General features: G+C 61.6%; 2 protein-coding genes across 3 annotated transcripts; both read left to right on the forward strand.

The window, feature by feature from the left end:
* Positions 1-1119: 1119 nt before the first annotated feature.
* Positions 1120-6543, forward strand: RPS7 (ribosomal protein S7). Its single transcript, XM_084900103.1, has 7 exons — positions 1120-1194; positions 1393-1475; positions 1602-1673; positions 2914-3057; positions 3535-3599; positions 6051-6201; positions 6435-6543. The coding sequence occupies exons 2-7, from the start codon at positions 1401-1403 to the stop codon at positions 6510-6512; spliced, it is 585 nt and encodes a 194-aa protein (XP_084756229.1). The 5' UTR covers positions 1120-1194; positions 1393-1400; the 3' UTR covers positions 6513-6543.
* Positions 6544-9075: 2532 nt separating this feature from the next.
* COLEC11 (collectin subfamily member 11) lies at positions 9076-18097 on the forward strand. Of its 2 annotated transcripts, none has more exons than XM_084900107.1 (7): positions 9076-9226; positions 11698-11839; positions 12531-12602; positions 14305-14376; positions 14645-14698; positions 16121-16216; positions 17160-18097. In XM_084900107.1, exons 2-7 carry the CDS (start codon positions 11722-11724, stop codon positions 17549-17551), a joined length of 804 nt encoding a protein of 267 aa, XP_084756233.1. In that variant the 5' UTR covers positions 9076-9226; positions 11698-11721; the 3' UTR covers positions 17552-18097. The 2 variants fall into 2 exon arrangements, with proteins under 2 accessions (XP_084756233.1, XP_084756234.1); XM_084900108.1 differs by having other exon boundaries at positions 9099-9226; positions 11560-11839.
* Positions 18098-18551: the final 454 nt, after the last annotated feature.

Genomic DNA, 18551 nt, shown 5'->3' on the forward strand with positions numbered 1-18551 from the left:
CATCTGTACTGATTTCGTGAATATGAATGGAAGAATGCTGTTTCTTTTAATGAAGCATATTGAAGATGAGCAAATGATCGGTTTATGAAAAAAATCAAGTGTTACTATCTACCTATTGTAAATGTCAATATCTGAGCCATTACCTTCTGTCCACCTGATAGGTTACTGATGCCTCAAAATTATAGACTGTTATATAGGAAGGGTGGGTGACCTGGAAACTTCCAGAAGCCAGTGACCTTGCTCCAGTGCCTGTGTTTTCCACATTCATTGCCGCTTGCACCTTGGTTTCACTCGCATGCCTCTTACACGGGCAGGCAGATGAGGGCTGTAAAATCCTGACAGCTCTCAGTGGAGGGGAGAGAAGAGACCTTCAACCCGTTAATTCCTGATTGAACAGACAGGCCCACAAATTCATTGTACATGCAAGGACTCCTCATTAACTCTGCCGGTCACTTTATTATGATATTAGGAACTGGGGAAAAGAGTGACTTTGAAGTCCAGGCTCTTCCCCCCCCCCCCCCCCGCCCCTCGTTTCCCCTCACCCTGCACCCCAGGCTTCCTGCCTCACAGATGCTGACATTATACATTCCCAGCTCAGAATTCTTTTAATGATTGATTGATTGATTGATTGATTGATTTTTTTTTTTTTTTTTTTTTTTAAAACAGTGGTTAGATGCCACGAAGTAGGTGGCAATGCCTTAACCGTATGCGTGTTGTTAGGCCCGAGAGCCTCTTCCATCCTTGTCAAGGGGAGTGCTAACCTTCTCTCCTTTCATACAACACTGATTGATTGATTTTGAGAGAAAGAAACATCGATTTGTTGCTCTACTTATGTATTCATTGGTTGATTATTGTATGAACCCTGACCGGGGATGGAACCCTCAACCTTGGCTTATCAGGACGATTTAACAACGTTCTATCTTCGGGTACTTCCCTCGGGCCAGATCTCCCGCCCTGACCCCGGCTGTGAGCCTCCAAGATCCCGCAGAGAAACTCCCCGGAACCGCACCGAAACTGAGGCTCCCTGGGCGGAAAAGTGTTACTGGACCTCCGGAGCCTTTCTCCAGGACTCTCTAGGCTCCTACCCTGTCTCAGTGGTTCTTCCGGTTTTTAGCTCCGCCTCTTCCTTTCGCCGCCGAGATTTGACGAGCTCTCGCGAGATTCAGGCCTCTTCTCAACCCAGCGCTCACCCAAGTAAGTGTGGGGCCTCCTGTCTGAGCGAACTTTTCGTGCAATGTGGAGGGCGACGGGCTTTGGGGGCAGCTCTGGAGCGGCGGGCCCTGCTCGCCGGGTGGGGATGCGGCGGATGACGCGGCCTGCGGCCCCGGATGGCGCGCGCGGGGCGGGCGGGGCGCGGGGGCCCGCTCAGCTTCGGGCGCGCTCTCTTTCCAGGGGGAGCCATGTTCAGTTCCAGCGCCAAGATTGTGAAGCCCAATGGCGAGAAGCCCGACGAGTTCGAGTCCGGCATCTCCCAGGTGAGACGTGGGGCAGGCGGACCGCGGGGTCCCGGCGGGCGGCGGGCGCTGGGGTCCCGGGGGCGGCGGGCACAGGGTCCCGGCGGCGGCCGCTCGGTCGCTGAGATCGCCCCCGCCCCCCTCTAGGCTCTGCTGGAACTGGAGATGAACTCTGACCTCAAGGCCCAGCTGCGGGAGCTGAACATCACCGCGGCCAAGGTAAGTCACGCGGCTAACGCTTTGCGGTGTTGGTCCGAGCTGCCGGGGCACCCACGAGGGCTGCCTTCAGGGCGGTGGGCGGCGGCGGCCTGCCTCGCCCCTTCGGGCCCCCGCAGCGAGGACCCGTTGCCGGGGCGGCACCTGGGCTCGGCTGGTCCCTGGCGGGGCGGGGGCTGGCGGTTCGCGGCGCTCCAGGTTCAGCCCCTGCTCTCAGCGCGCTGTCCGCGCGCGCGGGGGACCCGGAGGTTTCGGGACGCGTGTCTTGCGCCCAGAAGCCGCGGTGCTTGCATGGTGTCGAGTTTGCAAAGCGCAGCCAGCCCGTTTCTGTTGGAAGCAACTTAAACGGAATCGCCCGCGGTGGGCTGTGACGTGTGCGTGCGCTCGCAGACCGGCCCGCCACGTGCGAGGCAGAAAGTGACAGTGGAGGGCGTGGCCGTGGGACAGGCTGCTACGTCAGGGCTCCGGTCTGTGTGCACCGTGGAAGGCCTCGACTTAAAGTGCTGTGGATTTGTCTTTTCCTTTTTTATTTCTTTATTGACTAGAGTATCACATTTGTGCTCACCCCCCCCCCCCATTCCCATCCCACACCCCTTCCCACGCATGCCCCCACCCCCCTGTTGTCCGTGACCACTGGTTAGGCTCATCTGCATGCACACAAGTCCTTTGGTTGATTTCTTCCCCCTTATCCCCACCCTCCCCTGCCTTCCCTCTGAGGCCCTCTGATCTGTGCTTCCTTGTTTTTTCGATTTGTCTTTTTTCTAAAGTGTCTGCCTTTTTTTTAAATTTAAATTCTTTGTTGTTTAAAATATTACGTATGTCTTTCCCCCATTATCCTCTCCCCGGGCCCCCTCCCTCCCCCGAGTCTGTCCACTGGTCATGCTCCTGTGCATACACAAGCTCTTGGGTTGATCTTTTACCATCTGTCCCCCACCACCACACATACACACATACACATCCCTGCTTTCCCTGAGGTTGGATGGTCTGTTGGATGCTTCTAAGTCTCTGGATCAATCTATTTTGTTCTTGTTGTTCACTGTATCCCACAAATGAGTGAGATCACGTGATACTTATCTTTCTCCGACTGGTAATTCGATTAGTATAATGCTCTCTGTCCATCCCTGCTGTTGCGAATTCTGAGAGTTCCTTCAGCAGCGTAGTAGTCCATGGTGCAGGTGTACCAGTTTTTTAACCCACTCATCTGCTCAGGGGCACTTAGGCTATTTCCCGATCTGTCTCTTAGGAAATTGAAGTCGGTGGCGGCCGGAAAGCTATCATCATCTTCGTCCCCGTCCCACAGCTCAAGTCTTTCCAGAAGATCCAGGTGCGGCTGGTGCGCGAGCTGGAGAAAAAGTTCAGCGGCAAGCACGTCGTCTTCATCGCTCAGGTGCGTGTCTGGTGGAGGGCGTTCTCACTGAACTCCGTAGGATCGTGCGTGTGGGCACTGGGGTGGTAAAGTAGCCCTGCAGGGGACATGGAGGAACGAGGTTAGATGGTGGAGAGCTGGGGGAGGCGTGCTTGTGGCGGGTTAAAGGGTAAAGTGCACCTTTGCTGTTAGTGAGAAAATGGAGTAAACACCTGCTTAACGAGGTGCTCAAACTAAGGCACCTGAGCCCGGGTTTTCCTGCCGGAGAAGCGCCTGCCTGAAGCTTGCTGCGCGGGGCAGGCAGGGAGGCTGGGGTGCTGAGCGCCCTCTGGAGGAGGGGGGAGAGCGTCGGGAGGGTTTCCCAGGAACGCGCCTGGTCTGGCTGGCTGGGCTTTCGAAGAGTTTGGGTTCTGTTGTGAATCTGTCTTTAAAGCAGTTGATAGTTTTCTGACGCCTTACGGCCCTTGTTGGTGCTACGTGACCATGTTTGCCTTGCAGAGACGGATTCTGCCGAAGCCAACTCGAAAAAGCCGGACCAAGAACAAGCAGAAGCGGCCCCGGAGGTGAGTCTGTCGGCCTCGCCGCCTCGGGGGGCTGTTGCAGGAAGAGCTGTGGTGGCTTCTGAGGTCACATGGTGGTGGTTTAGGGAAGCCGGCTGTGATTGAGGACGGTTTCCTCGGTAACAGGAGTTAATGTTTACGGTTTGGAGGAGTGACAGGTGCTGCATGGCTGGGACCATGATCATGGCTGTCACACAGGATGGAGATGGTGTCCTTGGCTCTGGACAAAGGAGGGAACTGAAGGACCCTTAGTTCGGGAGCACCAGGAGGGGTGGCCAGGCTGTGGTCTTGGCTGTGAGTGAAGGCACATTCTGAACCTATTGCGCTTGTAGCCGCCGGTGCGGATGCTCGGCCTGATGGGCTGGTTCTCTGTGGCCTCGGTGTCGGCGTGGGTCAGGTCTCTGGTTTCAGGGGCTTGGAGGGTTGGCCCGCCGCCCTGCCCTCCCAACGGGTTAAGGAAACGTTCTGGTTCTGGCGTCTTGCTCTGCCAGATGGGCCTTTGTTAAGTGCTCACAGGATGGGGAGAAAGGTTTTTTAGTTGTTAAAATAAGTTTAAAAAGCCTGGGAAAATAATAAAAAGTGAAGGTGGTGAGACTGGCCTGGAAAGCTGGCCCATCCCGGCTGTCATGGGGAGGGGGGCCAGGGAGTTTTTTCCGAGCCTTGAATTATAGGGTTCAGCCCTCTGAGCTTGTCCTTGGGCGGCTTTGGTGTCGGAATTCAGGAATAGCATGCTCTCCCTCCTGGGAACCTCCGGCCTTCCCTCAGGTGTGCCTTCCTAAGGGTCCTCCTGAGACTCGGAACCAGGGGAGTGGTGGGCAGCGGCAGTTCGTCCCGGGCTCACCCCCAAACCTGTCTGTTTCCAAGGCCCCTTCTCTGACGTTTCTGAGCCAAAGCAGCCCATTCTGGGCTTCTGAACCTTCCTCAGCTCACCGGCCCAGCTTTCAGAAGTACACTCTCAAAGGAAAAGAATTCAGGAGTGTTTTCTGTGTCCTAGCTAGTTTACAAGAGATCAAATACAGGAGATAATCCAGAGCATTTAGTTTGTTGGTCGTGGCCCCTAAGCAGTTTGTGATCTCAGCTCTGAGGACAGAACAGACCCAGTGCTCTGTGCTCAGCTGAGGACCTGGCTCCAGACCGGCACCCTCTCCCCCATTCCTGCGGCCCCACGGCCTTTCGCTGCTGACAGATCAGCTCCGGGCCCCGCGGCCCCGCGGGCCTCCTGCCTTCCTGTGTGCGCTCTGCCTTCAGTGTCTCTCAGATTCAGTGCGGAGGTTTACATGTTTGGCTTTTAACCTAGCAAAGTCTCAGCTACTTCCCCACTGACCAGCAGCTCAGGCTCCGGTTGGTGGTTACCAAAGCTGCATTGCTGTGGCCACCCTTTGAAGAGAAATTAGCCAGCGATGGAGTCTGCAAGATGCTTGCTTGTTGCTTTTAGAGATGCTGATTTGTTCCGAGTATTCGTGCATTCAGGGGTTGGTTTGCACGTGCCCTGACGGTGATGGGACCCCTGCCACCTTGGTGTATGAGGCGCTGCTCTAGCCCACGGAGCTGCCGGCCAGGGTTTGCTTCCTTCTAGCTCCTCTGAAAGGGGACCGTGAGCAGAGGTCCACGTGTGAGCCTCCCCAGCCCTGGCAGAAGGAGGTGCTTGTAAGGGCAGCGGTGGTCAGTGAAGCCGATAGTCTGTCCTCAAGCGATGGAGGGCTTGGGTGTCACAGTGAGCCCCTGGCAGTCCCTGGGGAGCCACCACAACGCCTGCCCTTCCTGTGTGGGACCTCAGACGGGGACTGGGCTGGTGCCCACTGTGCTAACCCAGGGACAGGTCCCTAGACAAACCCCAGAGCACAGGTGCTCTGTAAGTTGGAGGACTGTAGGCTGTCCTGCCCCCCACCCCCACCCCACGCTGCCTTGAAGGGTGGGAGTCATGACCTGTTGTCAGCAGCCCATGGCTGTGAAGGGGATGTGATGTCAGGGGTAGCGGGGTCCATGGCAGTTTCGGGGGTGATGGGTTGGAAGTTGGGGGACCTCAGGGGCCGCTGTCTTAGAGCTGCTGATAGAAGCCTCTGGGGTGGATGTTGCCTCAGTGATGGCTGAGGAGGAGGGTTAGGGTGGTGAGAGGCGGCGGGGGCTCCTGGAGGACCTTTGGTGGGGAAGCGTGATCACATGATCGCGGTAGCCGAGGGGTCGCACAAGTGCACGTAAGCCTGCGGTGGTGTGAAGGCCCAGCCCTTCCCTGGAGATTGGCACCCGGTGACCGCTTACCAGGAGCGTCCACACTGACCTCCAGACGGCCAGGCGGCCGCTCTCCCGGTTGGGCTAGAGCTGCTCTAAGGAGCAGCTTGGAAACGTGCCGATGTGGTTGGGGGCCTGGCCCTTGCCCTGGGCTGTGATTGCAGAGGTGCCCTTGGCCCCGCGCTGGGCCGGCGCCTCCGGTGCTCACTCCGCCCTGTCCTGAAGCCGCACGCTGACCGCCGTACACGACGCCATCCTGGAGGACCTGGTCTTCCCCAGCGAGATCGTGGGCAAGCGCATCCGCGTGAAGCTGGACGGCAGCCGGCTCATCAAGGTGCACCTGGACAAGGCGCAGCAGAACAACGTCGAGCACAAGGTGGGGGGCCGGGGGGGCTGGCCGGGCGGCAGCGGGAGGCCCGCCCTGGCACCAGGACAGGATGGACAGGTGGCACTGCCCGTGGCGGCTGTGTGCCAGTCTGTGGGCGTGTTGTGGGTTATGGGGAAAGAGGGAGTAGATTCCAGGGTGTGACTCAGTGAGGCCGTCTGTGGGGACAGGAGGAGAGGTAGAACAGTTCTGTTATTTTTGACGAGTTATTTTTTTTCTTGTAGGTTGAAACTTTCTCTGGTGTCTATAAGAAGCTCACAGGCAAGGACGTTAATTTTGAATTCCCAGAGTTCCAGTTGTAAAGGAAAATGACTAAATAAAATATTCTCAGTATTCTGTTGAGGCCTCTTTCAAATTTCAGAGAGGTGTCAGGCTCCCTCCTCAGGCCGGGCTTTCAGGGATGTGAGGGGTATCGGGGTAGGGGCCCCAGACCAGCACCGCCTGTGGTCCAGCCAGGTGTGGGCGTCCCAGCAGTGCCGACACGCTCAGTCCTGAGAGGCGGCTGCTTCCGCCCGCCGTCTGAAGAGAACATGTGCGCGCTCCTTTTCCTCTGTGGTTAAAAACACAAGCTTCACCATCGTGGGCGTTTTTGCCCGGACAGCTCAGTAACATTAGGCACGTTTCGGGTCCTGGCCAGCCCTCCAGCCCATTTATCAGAGAACTGAGCCACTCATTGAGCCCTCCCTCCCCCAGAGCTGTGCCTTCCCACGTGGAGCCTCGCGCTGGGTCTTCGTGGTCTTAGGGAGGTCAGGTGTGAAGTTGGGTTTTTATCTAAGGTGTGAATGGGCCAGTGAGCTGCCCGGTCCCTTCCTTCCACAGCCCAGGCCTTGGGGGCGGTGGGAGGTGAAGCAGAGCCTCGTGTCTGCTCTCGCTGCCATCCTCTGTGCCTGGCATGACGCACAGGCCGCCTGGGGACTGGCCAGCTGAGCAGTGCTCTGGGGGGGGGGGGTTTGCTCTGCACCTCCTGGAGGCCTGAAGCCTGGTCCTGGGGGGGGGGGGAGTGCGGGGGTGTCCTGAGAGGCAGTGTCCAGGGGGAGGGCTGCAGGCCTGGCCTCCAGTGACATTCCACCCAGGCTGGCCTGTTGTCCACGGCTCCCCTTATCCCCGAGGAATGTAAATAGTGACCTCAAGACTCGGATTCTCAGTCTGGAAGTGGCCCCGGAGGGTCAGAGGTCACAGGGGAGGAGAGGAAGACAGGCCAGGAGCAGCTGCTCGTTGCTGAGGTGCAGGGAACGCTGACTCAGTCCACTGGAAACAGCCCCATCTACCTAGCAGCCAGGTGGTCATGGATTCCCAGTCAGGCACATCCCCAGTAGGAGGCAGCTAATCGATTCTCTCGATGTTTCTGCTAATCGATTCTCTCGATGTTTCTATCTCCCTCTCTGAATCAAGAAAAATATATTTTTTTAAATATATTTTGATTTTTACAGAGAGGAAGGGAAAGAAATAGCTAGAAACACCACGAGAGAAACCAATCAGCTGCCTCCCGCACACCCCCCATGGGAATCAGCCCCCAACCCAGGTACATGCCCTTGATGTGAATCAATCCTGGGACCCTTCAGTCTACAGGCCAACACCAGCCACCGAGCCAAACCGGTTATGGCTTTTTTTTTTTTTTTTTTTTTTAAGAAAAATATTCTTAAAGAATTTTGCATCTGTAGACGAACCTCAGTGGGAGGGAGGGTGGGAGGGGGGAGGTGACCAGCCATGGACCAGACCATAGGTGGTGGGGGGCGGGGCGGGCTGGACGGTCAGCGGGGAAAGGGCCAGGTTAGACTCCCATCAATAAAGATCTTCAAGGTGCTGGCGGCTGTCCTGTGGGTATTGGTCCGGAGCTGGTTTTGCGCTCTCTTCCCGTGGCTTTGGGTAACACCAGCCTCCTGGGGTGGATGGAACTGCTCTCCCAGGTGCAGGAGGAGGCGGAGTTGGTGTTAATTTTCCTTAAGCCTTTGGTGGACTGAAGCCCTCTGCCTGTCGCCTCCGGAGTTCCCGAGTCCGGTTCCCCGGGTGGCGGGCCCTGGGTCTCCCCGCACGGCTGCCTGTGGTGTCCGGCTGCCTGTGGTGTCCGTGTCTGAGCTGCCCCGCGGGCGATGCTGTCGGCGGTGGATGTGAGGCGCGTGGGGCTGTCAGACGCACAGCTGTGGTCTGTTATGGCTCCCCTTCCATCACATAAACAGCTCTGAAGCCAGCTCTGCGATCATCTCCTATGCCTCTTTCTTAAAGAAGCTCTCCCGGTGTACAGGGAGCCCCAGCACATCCGGAGCGTGGGCTGCCTTTGCATGGAAGCGCAGGGAGTGAGGGAGGGGTCACCGCGGGGGGAGGGGGTCTGACAGCCCCAGGTTCGCTGTGAAGCCCACGTGGACCCGAGGAAACATCCATGATGAGGGAATCATGGATCGGCTGCCTCCTGCACACCCCCCACCAGGATCCAGCCCACAGCCCTGGCCAGTGCCCTGACCCGGTTCATGACTTAATGCTGGGCACTCATACTTATTTCTCCCACAAGAAGAAAAAAGGAGCTGAAACCAGTTTGGTTCAGTGGATAGAGCGTCTGCCTGCGGACTGAAAGGTCTGGGGTTCTATTCCGGTCAAGGGCATGGACCTTGGTTGCGGGCATGTCCCCAGTCGGGGTGTGCAGGAGGCAGCTGATCCATGTTTCTCCCTCATCGATGTTTCTAGCTCTCCCTTCCTCTCTGTACAAAATCAATAAAATATATTTTAAAGAAGAAAGAAAAGAACGGGAGGAGCAGCAGATGCTGGGTGTCCGGGTGGAGGGGGGGTGGGAGTTAGCCAGCCGCCCCGGAGCCTCGGAGCCTGACTCCGTCTGCGTTCCCACACTCCGCTCCGCCTGCAGGTCAGGGATGTTTCAAACAGGAAGCTGCCGCAGATAACGGGGGCCCAGCCTGATTTGCTGGGCGGTGGGACGGCCCCAGCTGCTCCCCTCCGGTGGGGCTGCACCGCTCAGTGTCCCGGCGGGTCCCCGGCAGTCAGGACGCCTCCGCCTCGCCTGCCTCAGGTAGGGGAGGCCAGGCCGGGATTGCCACCGAGGGAGCAGGGCGGAGGGTGGGCGTGGGGAGAGGCTGCCTAGGGAGGCAGGTCTGGGCAGCAGGGAAGGAGCCGGTGGAGGGACACGGGCAGCGCCGAGCTCCAGGCAAAGGCGCGGCTGCGGTGCTCACCCGGTCGGTGGAGGTCCTGATGGCCTGGGTGCAGGGCGAGGGGACCGTCACGTGACGGACTGTCCCTGCCGCCAGCACAGGCTCGGGCTGGACCCCTGCTGGCCAGGGGCGGCGGGGGGGGGGGGGGGGGGCGGGAGCACGTGGACGCCCAGTCCCCTGCACTGGCTCAGTAACGGGGCCCTGGACGTGTGGGCCAGCAGGTCACCTCACCCAGAGCGGCCCTCTGGTCTCCCAAACGGGGTGAGAGGAAAGTGGGGGGCCCTTGTGGCCTGATGCTGGTGTGCTGCTGGCCGAGGAGCCGGAGGTCGGGGGCTCTGATGGACAGTGATGTGGCCGCCTCACTCCCGTGCGGTGGGAGGCTCTGGCCACGGGAAGGGCAGAGCCTGGCGTCCCAGCTCTTCCATTCACGACAGTTTTGAAGAGTTTCTGTCGCAAGAAGAGAGCAGGCAGGTTGTGTATATACCTAACAAACAATGGGCCGGCCGCCGCCGGCCTGGGGTTTTGGTAAAAGATCAGAAAAATGTGCCATTGGGTGCAGCCTGTCCTGGCTGCAGCCCTGGGGCCTGGTCCGTGGGCGGGGCCCGGAGGTGGCAGGGTCAGCGGGTGGAGGGTCAGGGCGGCAGGGGGCCTGTCTCCCTGGGCTGGTCCCCGGTGTCCTCTGCGGGGTGGGATGGCAGTGGGGCCGTGAGGGGTGTGCTCAGGGACAGCGGGCTGTTAGGGGCATGGAGCTCTGTGGTCACTGCAGACGTCACTGCCCTGTGCTCCGGCGGAATTCCAGTGGCATCTCCCTCTGGAGCCGCCTCCTTCGCTGATGCTGACGGAGGGCCGAGCCTCCTGGGCCGGGATACGGAGGTTCTCACAGGGGCCTGGGGCTGCGGCTTCTCCGTTTATAGAAGGAAATTCCTCTTCCCAGCGGCAGGAGGAGCCAGGAGGGTGGGGGTGAGGGTGCCGGTGAGGGTGAGGGTGAGGGTGAGGGTGCGGGTGCGGGTGAGGGTGAGGGTGAAGGTGAGGGTGCCGGTGAGGGTGGGGGTGAAGGTGGGGGTGGAGGTGAGGGTGAGGGTGCGGGTGAGGGTGCAGGGTGCAGGTGAGGGTGAGGCTGAGGCTGAGGGTGGGGGTGAGGGTGAGGGTGCGGGTGCGGGTGAGGGTGAGGGTGAGGGTGAGGGTGAGGGTGCCGGTGAGGGTGGGGGTGAAGGTGGGGGTGGAGGTGAGGGTGAGGGTGCGGGTGAGGGTGAGGGTGCAGGGTGCAGGTGAGGGTGAGGCTGAGGCTGAGGGTGGGGGTGAGGGTGAGGGTGCGGGTGCGGGTGAGGGTGAGGGTGAGGGTGAGGGTGCGGGTGAGGCTGAGGCTGAGGGTGAGGGTGAGGGTGAGGGTGAGGGTGAGGGTGCGGTGGGGATCTCAGGTGTGTACGCCCCCGTCTCTGCGGGCAGGACCTGGGGCTGACCAGGATCGGGGAGGCCTGGGGTGGCCACGGATGCAGAGTGGCAGCAGGGTCCGAGAACCTCGCGCAGTGAGGAGGGTTGGCAGGCGCCTCCGAGTGACCCGGGACAGCCGTGTCCTGTCCCTCCCTTCCCCGCCTCCCCCTGTCGTCAGGAGCCTGGGCTGCCCGAGCTACATGGTGGGCAGCCCGGGGCGTGGGGGCGGAGGGGCCAGCCCCGGGGACCCACACGTGCCTGCTGGCTCAGGAAACGCAAACCGAGCGCAGCCACGCAGCCTCCTGTGCGCACACGTGGCCGTGAGGTGAAGCCGGCAGGGAGCTCCCTCACGGTCAGGAGAGGCCTGCCTGAGGGGACGGGCCACAGAGCTGGCATGTGAGGCCGGGCGTGGGCCTCAAGGCTTCATGGACCACAAACATGTCTGTGTGTGTGTGTGTGTGTGTGTGTGTGTGTGTGTGTGCGCGCGCGCGCGCGTGTGCATGCGTGTGAAGTGTCCGCTGTAAAGAACCAGAAGAGAGCCTGGCTCACGTGGCTCAGGGGTTGAATGTCGTCCCGTGAACCAAGAGGTCAGGGTTCGATTCCCCGTCAGGGCACGGCCCGGGTTGCAGGCTCGATCCCCAGTGGGGGGCGTGCAGGACGCAGCCGAGCAATGTTTCTCTCATTGATGTTTCTATCTCTCTCCCTTCCCCTTCCTCTCTCTAAAAAAATGAATAAAAACATACTGTTTCATTTTTTTAAAAAGAACCAGAGGAGCACGGTAATAACTGAGAGAGACAAAAGCAGCAGGCTCCCAGCAGCCCCCTGGCCCGCGGGGTGGCCTGCACACTGTCTCCGGTCCTGGTTCCGGTGTTCCCGGCACTGTTTACCCTCCTCCCTGCAGGGTCAGAGCCCGCCCACACACAGGATGAGGGGGGTGCTGGCCCTCGTCAGCCTGGCCTTCCTGTCGCTGGTGCTGCCGGCTGGCGCTCAGCAGACGGCGGACGATGCCTGCTCGGTGCAGATCCTGGTCCCCGGCCTCAAAGGTAAGGCTCCTTCTCAGGGGTCCCCCCCTCCCCTCCCTCCAGCTCCTGTGCGCTGACAGTCCCCAGTCTGACTGGGTGGGCCTCAGTTTCCCCATCTGAAGAAGCGAGGGTTGGAATACAGGGTGTCCTCTGCCTGCTCGGCCAGGAATTCTGTGCTGGGAAGCCATTTCTGTGCAGCTCGGGCGTCCGTGGGGCGTGAAGGCCGCTGACCTCTGCCCTAGGCTCTGCACTCACTGTGCGTGGCCCAGGAGGAGACCCCCACCCCGCACACGTGGCCGATGAGCCCGTTCAGGAGCAGAACCTCGCAGTGTGCCCGGCCGGCCGGTCGCAGCTCCGCAGCCGAAAGCTCACCGCCTTCAAGTGCTCCTCTTCCTCCTGAGAAACCCCATCGCTCCGTCGCTCTGCCTGCGGCTCCTTCCTGGCGGAGTGAGCCTGCAGGCTGGCGGGGGCACCTCTGGGGGAGTCACCGTTTCTACAAAGCACCCGGTTCCACACCCGCGACCAGGCAGGGCCAGCTCCCCACTCCAGGGCCCCGCGGGGCCGGCCTGAGTCCCCCGTGGCCCTGCTCCCAGGACCGCAGCCGGAGCTCACACAGAAAGTCTCATTGCTCTCTCCCTCTCCCTCTCCCTCCCTCTGGAACCAGAAACGATCCTCTTAGAGATAAACGGTAACCGCGTGGCTTCTCCTGCAGGGGACGCCGGGGAGAAGGGCGACAAGGGCGCGCCCGGCCGGCCTGGGCGCGTGGGCCCCACCGGAGAGAAAGGTGCTTCGGGCCCTCAGACCCGTCCCTGCGGGCGGCGACGGGAGGGCTGTGCGCGGGGCGGGTGTGTGTGTGTATGTGTGTGTGTGTGTGTGTGTGTGTGTGTGCGCGCGCGCGCGCGCCTGGGCGGCCTGGGCAAGTGGGCCCCACCGGAAAGGTGCTTCGGGCCTCAGACCCGTCCCTGCGGGCGGCGGGAGGGCTGTGCGCGGGGCGGGTGTGTGTGTGTGTGTGTGTGTGTGTGTGCGTGCGCCCGGGCGGCCTGGGCGAGTGGGCCCCACCGGAGAGAAAGGTGCCTCCGGCCTCAGACCCGTCCCTGCGGGCGGCGGGAGGGCTGTGCGCGGGGCGGGTGTGTGTGTGTGTGTGTGTGTGTGTGTGCGCGTGCGCCCGGGCGGCCTGGGCGAGTGGGCCCCACCGGAGAGAAAGGTGCCTCCGGCCTCAGACCCGTCCCTGTGGGCGCGGGAGGGCTGTGCGCGGGGCGGGTGTGTGTGTGTGTGTGTGTGTGTGTGTGCGTGCGCGGCCTGGGCGAGTGGGCCCCACCGGAGAGAAAGGTGCCTCCGGGACTCAGACCCGTCCCTGTGGGTGCGGGAGGGCTGTGAGCCCGGGCGGGTGTGTGTGTGTGTGTGTGTGTGTGTGTATGTATGTGTGCGTGCGCTCGCGGCCTGGGCGAGTGGGCCCCACCGGAGAGAAAGGTGACTCCGGGACTCAGACCCGTCCCTGTGGGCGGCGACGGGGAGCTGTGCGCACGGGCGGGTGTGTGGTGTGTGTGTGTGTGTGTGCCTTTGTGAAGGTGTGTGTTGGAATATGCTGTTTGGATTGGTGTGTGTGTGTGTACAGTAGAGTGTGTGTATGTAGGCATGTGTGTATATGTGTGTGCATGCATTTATGTGTATAGATTGTACGTATAGCATGTGAATGTGTGAGTGTGTGAATGTGTGTGAGAGTGAGTGCATTGTGTGAGTGTGAGTGCATGAGAGTGTATGTGTGTGTATGAGTGTGTGAGGGCATCTGAGTGTGTGTGACTATGTGAATGTGTGTATGAATGTGTGTGTGAGTGAATGAGTGTGTGTGAGTGTATGAGTGTGTGTGAGTGTATGAGTGTGTGTATGAGTGTGTGTGTATGTATAAATGCGTGTATATGTGAGTGTATGTGAGTGAGTGTATGAGTGTGTGTATGTGTGAGTGTATGAGTGTGTATGTGAGTGTGTGAGTGTTTGAGTGTGAGTGTATGAGTGTGTGTGTGAGTGTGTGTGTGAGTGTATGTATAAGTGTGTGTATGTGAGTGAGTGTGTGAGTGTGTGTATGAGTGTGTGTGAGTGTGTGAGTGTATGAGTGTGTGTGTGAGTGTATGAGTGTGTGTGTGTATGTGAGTGTATGAGTGTGTGTGTGAGTTTGTGTGTGAGTGTGAGTGTATGAGTGTATGTGAGTGTATGAGTGTGTATGTGTGAGTATGTAAGTGTGTGTGTGTGTGAGTGTATGAGTGTGTGTGAGTGTGTGTGAGTGTGAGTGTATGTGAGTGTATGAGTGTGTGTGAGTGTGTGAGTATGTGAGTGTGAGTATGAGTGTGTGTGTGTGAGTGTATGAGTGTGTGTGAGTGTGTGAGTATATGAGTATGTGAGTGTGTGGGTTTGTGTGAGTGTGTGTGAGTGTGTGTGGTGTTAACGGGAGGGACATTGTGTCACTGACTAGATCTCATTGTTTCCTGCAGGGGGTGTGGGGGACAAGGGGCAGAAGGGCAGTGTGGGCCGCCACGGGAAGATCGGTCCCATCGGCTCTAAAGGTACCTCCCACGTCTGCCTCACGCCCACGCCCCTGCCCACGCCCATGCCCACGCCCCTGCCCACGGCTCTGAGGACGGCCGCAGACCGCCCCGCCGCCCGGAGGTCCTGCGTGTCCCGTACGCTGGCATGGACACGTTCTATCCCGTGTGCCCCAGGGGGTCAGTCACCGCTGGCCGCTCCGTGGGGGACGGCTCTGGTGACCCTCACACGTGAGGACACACGTGGTTAATCGTGGCTCACACCCCCTTCGCCTTCATTTCCTTCCAGGTGAAAAGGGGGACTCCGGTGACATGGGGCCCCCGGGACCCAGCGGAGAACCAGGTACTGCCGGCCCGGCTGACAACCTGCATAGAAACGCGATTCTGGCCGGGGGCGCAGGGCCCGGAGCTGCAGGCGCTGGGAGCCGGCCCCTCACCCGCCTCGCTCCCTCCCCTGACTGTGGGCTGCTCTCCACGGGCCCCACAGCCTGCTCAGCACCGGCCAGAACCTCGGTCCTCTCCCACACGGCCCATCCCGGGGGCCCTGACCCAGCGCCCCCCCAGCCCCCCTTCACTCCAGTACTCACCCTGCACCCCCTCCTCACCCAGTACTCACCCTGCACCCCCTCCTCACCCCAGTACTCACCCTGCACCCCCTCCTCACCCCAGTACTCACCCTGCACCCCCTCCTCACCCAGTACTCACCCTGCACCCCCTCCTCACCCCAGTACTCACCCTGCACCCCCTCCTCACCCCAGTACTCACCCTGCACCCTCCTCACCCCAGTACTCACCCTGCACCCCCTCCTCACCCCAGTACTCACCCTGCACCCCCTCCTCACCCCAGTACTCACCCTGCACCCCCTCCTCACCCCAGTACTCACCCTGCACCCCCCTCACCCCAGTACTCACCCTGCACCCCCTCCTCACCCCAGTACTCACCCTGCACCCCCTCCTCACCCCAGTACTCACCCTGCACCCCCCTCACCCCAGTACTCACCCTGCACCCCCCTCACCCCAGTACTCATCCTGCACCCCCTCTTCACCCCAGTACTCACCCTGCACCCCCCTCACCCCAGTACTCACCCTGCACCCCCTCTTCTCCCCAGTACTCACCCTGCACTCCCTCCTCACCCCAGTACTCACCCTGCACCCCCTCTTCTCCCCAGTACTCACCCTGCACCCCCCTCACCCCAGTACTCATCCTGCACCCCCTCTTCACCCCAGTACTCACCCTGCACCCCCCTCACCCCAGTACTCACCCTGCACCCCCTCTTCTCCCCAGTACTCACCCTGCACTCCCTCCTCACCCCAGTACTCACCCTGCACCCCCTCTTCTCCCCAGTACTCATCCTGCACCCCGGTTCCGCCACCACCATTGTTCCCAGAGACTCTAGCGCCTCCCGGGCCGCGGCTGAGCAGGCCCAGCCCTCTCCCCGGCCTCCAGGCTGCGGGCCGGTCGAGGAACATTTGTGTTTGGGGGAGTGGCTACTCCCTTCCTTTCTTCTTTTTTAAATACATGTTTTTATTGACTTTCAGAGAGAGAGGGAGGGAGAGGGAGAGAGAGACACCAATGATGAGAGAGAATCATGGATCGGCTGCCTCCTGCACGCCCCACACTGGATGGAGCCCACAACCCCAGCCTGTGCCCTGACCGGGACTCGAACCCTGAGCTCCTGGTTCCTAGTTTGAGCCCAACGGCTGAGCCCCGCCTTCCTTCTTTCCCGAGCCCGCCCTGGCTCAGCCCCCTAACGCCCGGTCCACAGGTGTGCCCTGTGAGTGCAGCCAGCTGAGGAAGGCCATCGGGGAGGTGGACAACCAGGTCACCCAGCTGACCTCGGAGCTGAAGTTCATAAAGCATGGTGGGTGCGCCCGGAGTCCCCACGTCCCCTGCCCCCTCCGCCCCCTCGGCCCCCTCGGCCCCCTCCGACCCCTCTGCCCCCTGGGCCCCCAACCCCCGGCACCCACAGCTCATGTGGCTCCGCGGTGCCTGTGAGAGCTGCCCGCCATCTGTGTGTGTGCCCACCTCGAGTGTGCCCGCCCCCAGTGTGCCTGAACCGAGTGTGCCCACTGAGTGTGCCCACTGAGTGTACCCCGAGTGTGCCCGCCCCCAGTGTGCCTGAACCGAGTGTGCCCACTGAGAGTGCCCCGAGTGTGCCCGCCCTGAATGTGCCCACCCTGAGTGTGCCTGAACCGAGTGTGCCCACTGAGTGTACCCCGAGTGTGCCCGCCCCCAGTGTGCCTGAACCGAGTGTGCCCACTGAGTGTACCCCGAGTGTGTCCGCCCCCAGTGTGCCTGAACCGGGTGTGCCCACTGAGTGTACCCCGAGTGTGCCCGCCCTGAATGTGCCCACCCCGAGTGTGCCTGCCCAAGTGTGCCCACTGAGTGCACCCGCCCAAGTGTGCCCGCCGAGTGTGCCCGCCCCGAGTGCACCCGCCCAAGTGTGCCCGCCGAGTGTGCCCGCCTGAATGTGCCCACCCCGAGTGTGCCTGCCCCAGGTGTTCCCACTGAGTGTGCTGCCCCGAGTGCACCCGCCCAAGTGTGCCCGCCGAGTGTGCCCACTGAGTGTACCCCGAGTGTGCCTGCCTGAATGTGCCCACCCCGAGTGTGCCTACCCCCAGTGTGCCTGAACCGAGTGTGCCTGCCCCAAGTGTGCCCCGAGTGTGCCCGCCCTGAATGTGCCCACCCCGAGTGTGCCTGCCCCAGGTGTTCCCACTGAGTGTGCTGCCCCGAGTGCACCCGCCCAAGTGTGCCCGCGAGTGTGTGCCAGGAAGCGAGTGCTCACTCCGGCCCTGCCCCCGCAGCGGTGGCCGGCGTGCGGGAGACGGAGGCCAAGCTGTACCTGCTGGTGAAGGAGGAGCGGGCCTACCTGGACGCCCAGCGGGCCTGCCAGGGGCGCGGGGGGGCGCTGGCCATGCCCCGGGACGAGGCCACCAACGGGCTGCTGGCCGCCTACGTGGCGCAGGCCGGCCTGGCCCGGGCCTTCATCGGCATCAGCGACCTGGACCGCGAGGGCACCTTCCTGTACGCCGACCGCTCGCCCGTGCAGACCTTCCAGCGCTGGCGCGACGGCGAGCCCAACAACGCCCGCGACGGCGAGGACTGCGTGGAGGTGGAGGCCTCGGGTGGCTGGAACGACGTGGCCTGCCACCTGCCTATGCACTTCCTGTGCGAGTTCGACAAGGAGCACGTGTGAGCGGCCGGCCCTGCGCCGCCTGCCCGCGGGCGCCGATGGCCGCCGATGGCCGCCGATGGCCGCCGATGGCCGGGGGAGGGGGCACCGTCTCCGGGCGGCCGCCGGCCCAGGCTCCCGGGCGACGCTCCCTGCCGAGCCCGGGCGGCCGAGTGCCGAGTGCCGTGTGCCGTGTGCCGTGTGCCGTGTGCCGTGTGCGGGAGCAGGTCTCCGTGTCCCCGCGCAGCTCCACGCCCGCGCTGTGGCCGGTGTCCCGTGTGCTGCTCCGCACGCTGCCGTCTGAAGGCACAGTGAAAGCCCGATGTCACAGCAGGGAGCCCGGGTGGCAGCTGCCCCTCATCCCGATGGGGAAGCACAGGTCACTCTGACCCGTGTTTCTGTAAATGACACGCATGCATGCACGCGCACACACACTCACACACGCACACACACACACACACACACGCACACATGCACGCACGCACGCACGCTGCCACCACACTAGCCGGGAGGGACACCTGTGCTTTGCTGGAACCGGGCTAGGAAAGAGGAATAAACTTCACACGAGCAGCTGCGTGTGTGTTGTTCTGAGGGTTTTCCCCGGGGTTTGAGAGGGGGCGGGGGGAGGGGGGAGTTGGGGGGGAGGGGGGAAGGGGGAGAGCGGGGGGAGGGGAAAGGGGAGGCCGGGGGGAGGGGGAGGGGGAAGTGGGAGGGGGGAGGGAGAGGGGGAGGCACGGGAGGGGGAGGCCGGGGGGAGAGGAGGGGGAGGGTGGGGGAAGGGGGAAGGGGGAGGGGGAAGGGAGGGGGAGGGCGAGGGAAGGGGAAGGGGGAGGGGAGGGGGAGGGCGAGGGAAGGGGGAGGGGGAGGGGGGAGAGGGGGAGGGGGAGGCCTGGGGGAGGGGAGGGGGAGGCTGAGGGAGGGGGAGGGGGAGGGGAGGGCAGGGGTTAGAAATAAGGCGAGCGCCCAGTCAGGGTCCTGGTAAAACCCACAGCGCTCAGGAGCCAGGCGGCAGGCCGACATCTTT

This window comes from Pipistrellus hanaki (genome assembly GCF_964339955.1).
Source record: "Pipistrellus hanaki genome assembly, chromosome: 12".
Lineage (NCBI taxonomy): Eukaryota > Metazoa > Chordata > Mammalia > Chiroptera > Vespertilionidae > Pipistrellus > Pipistrellus hanaki.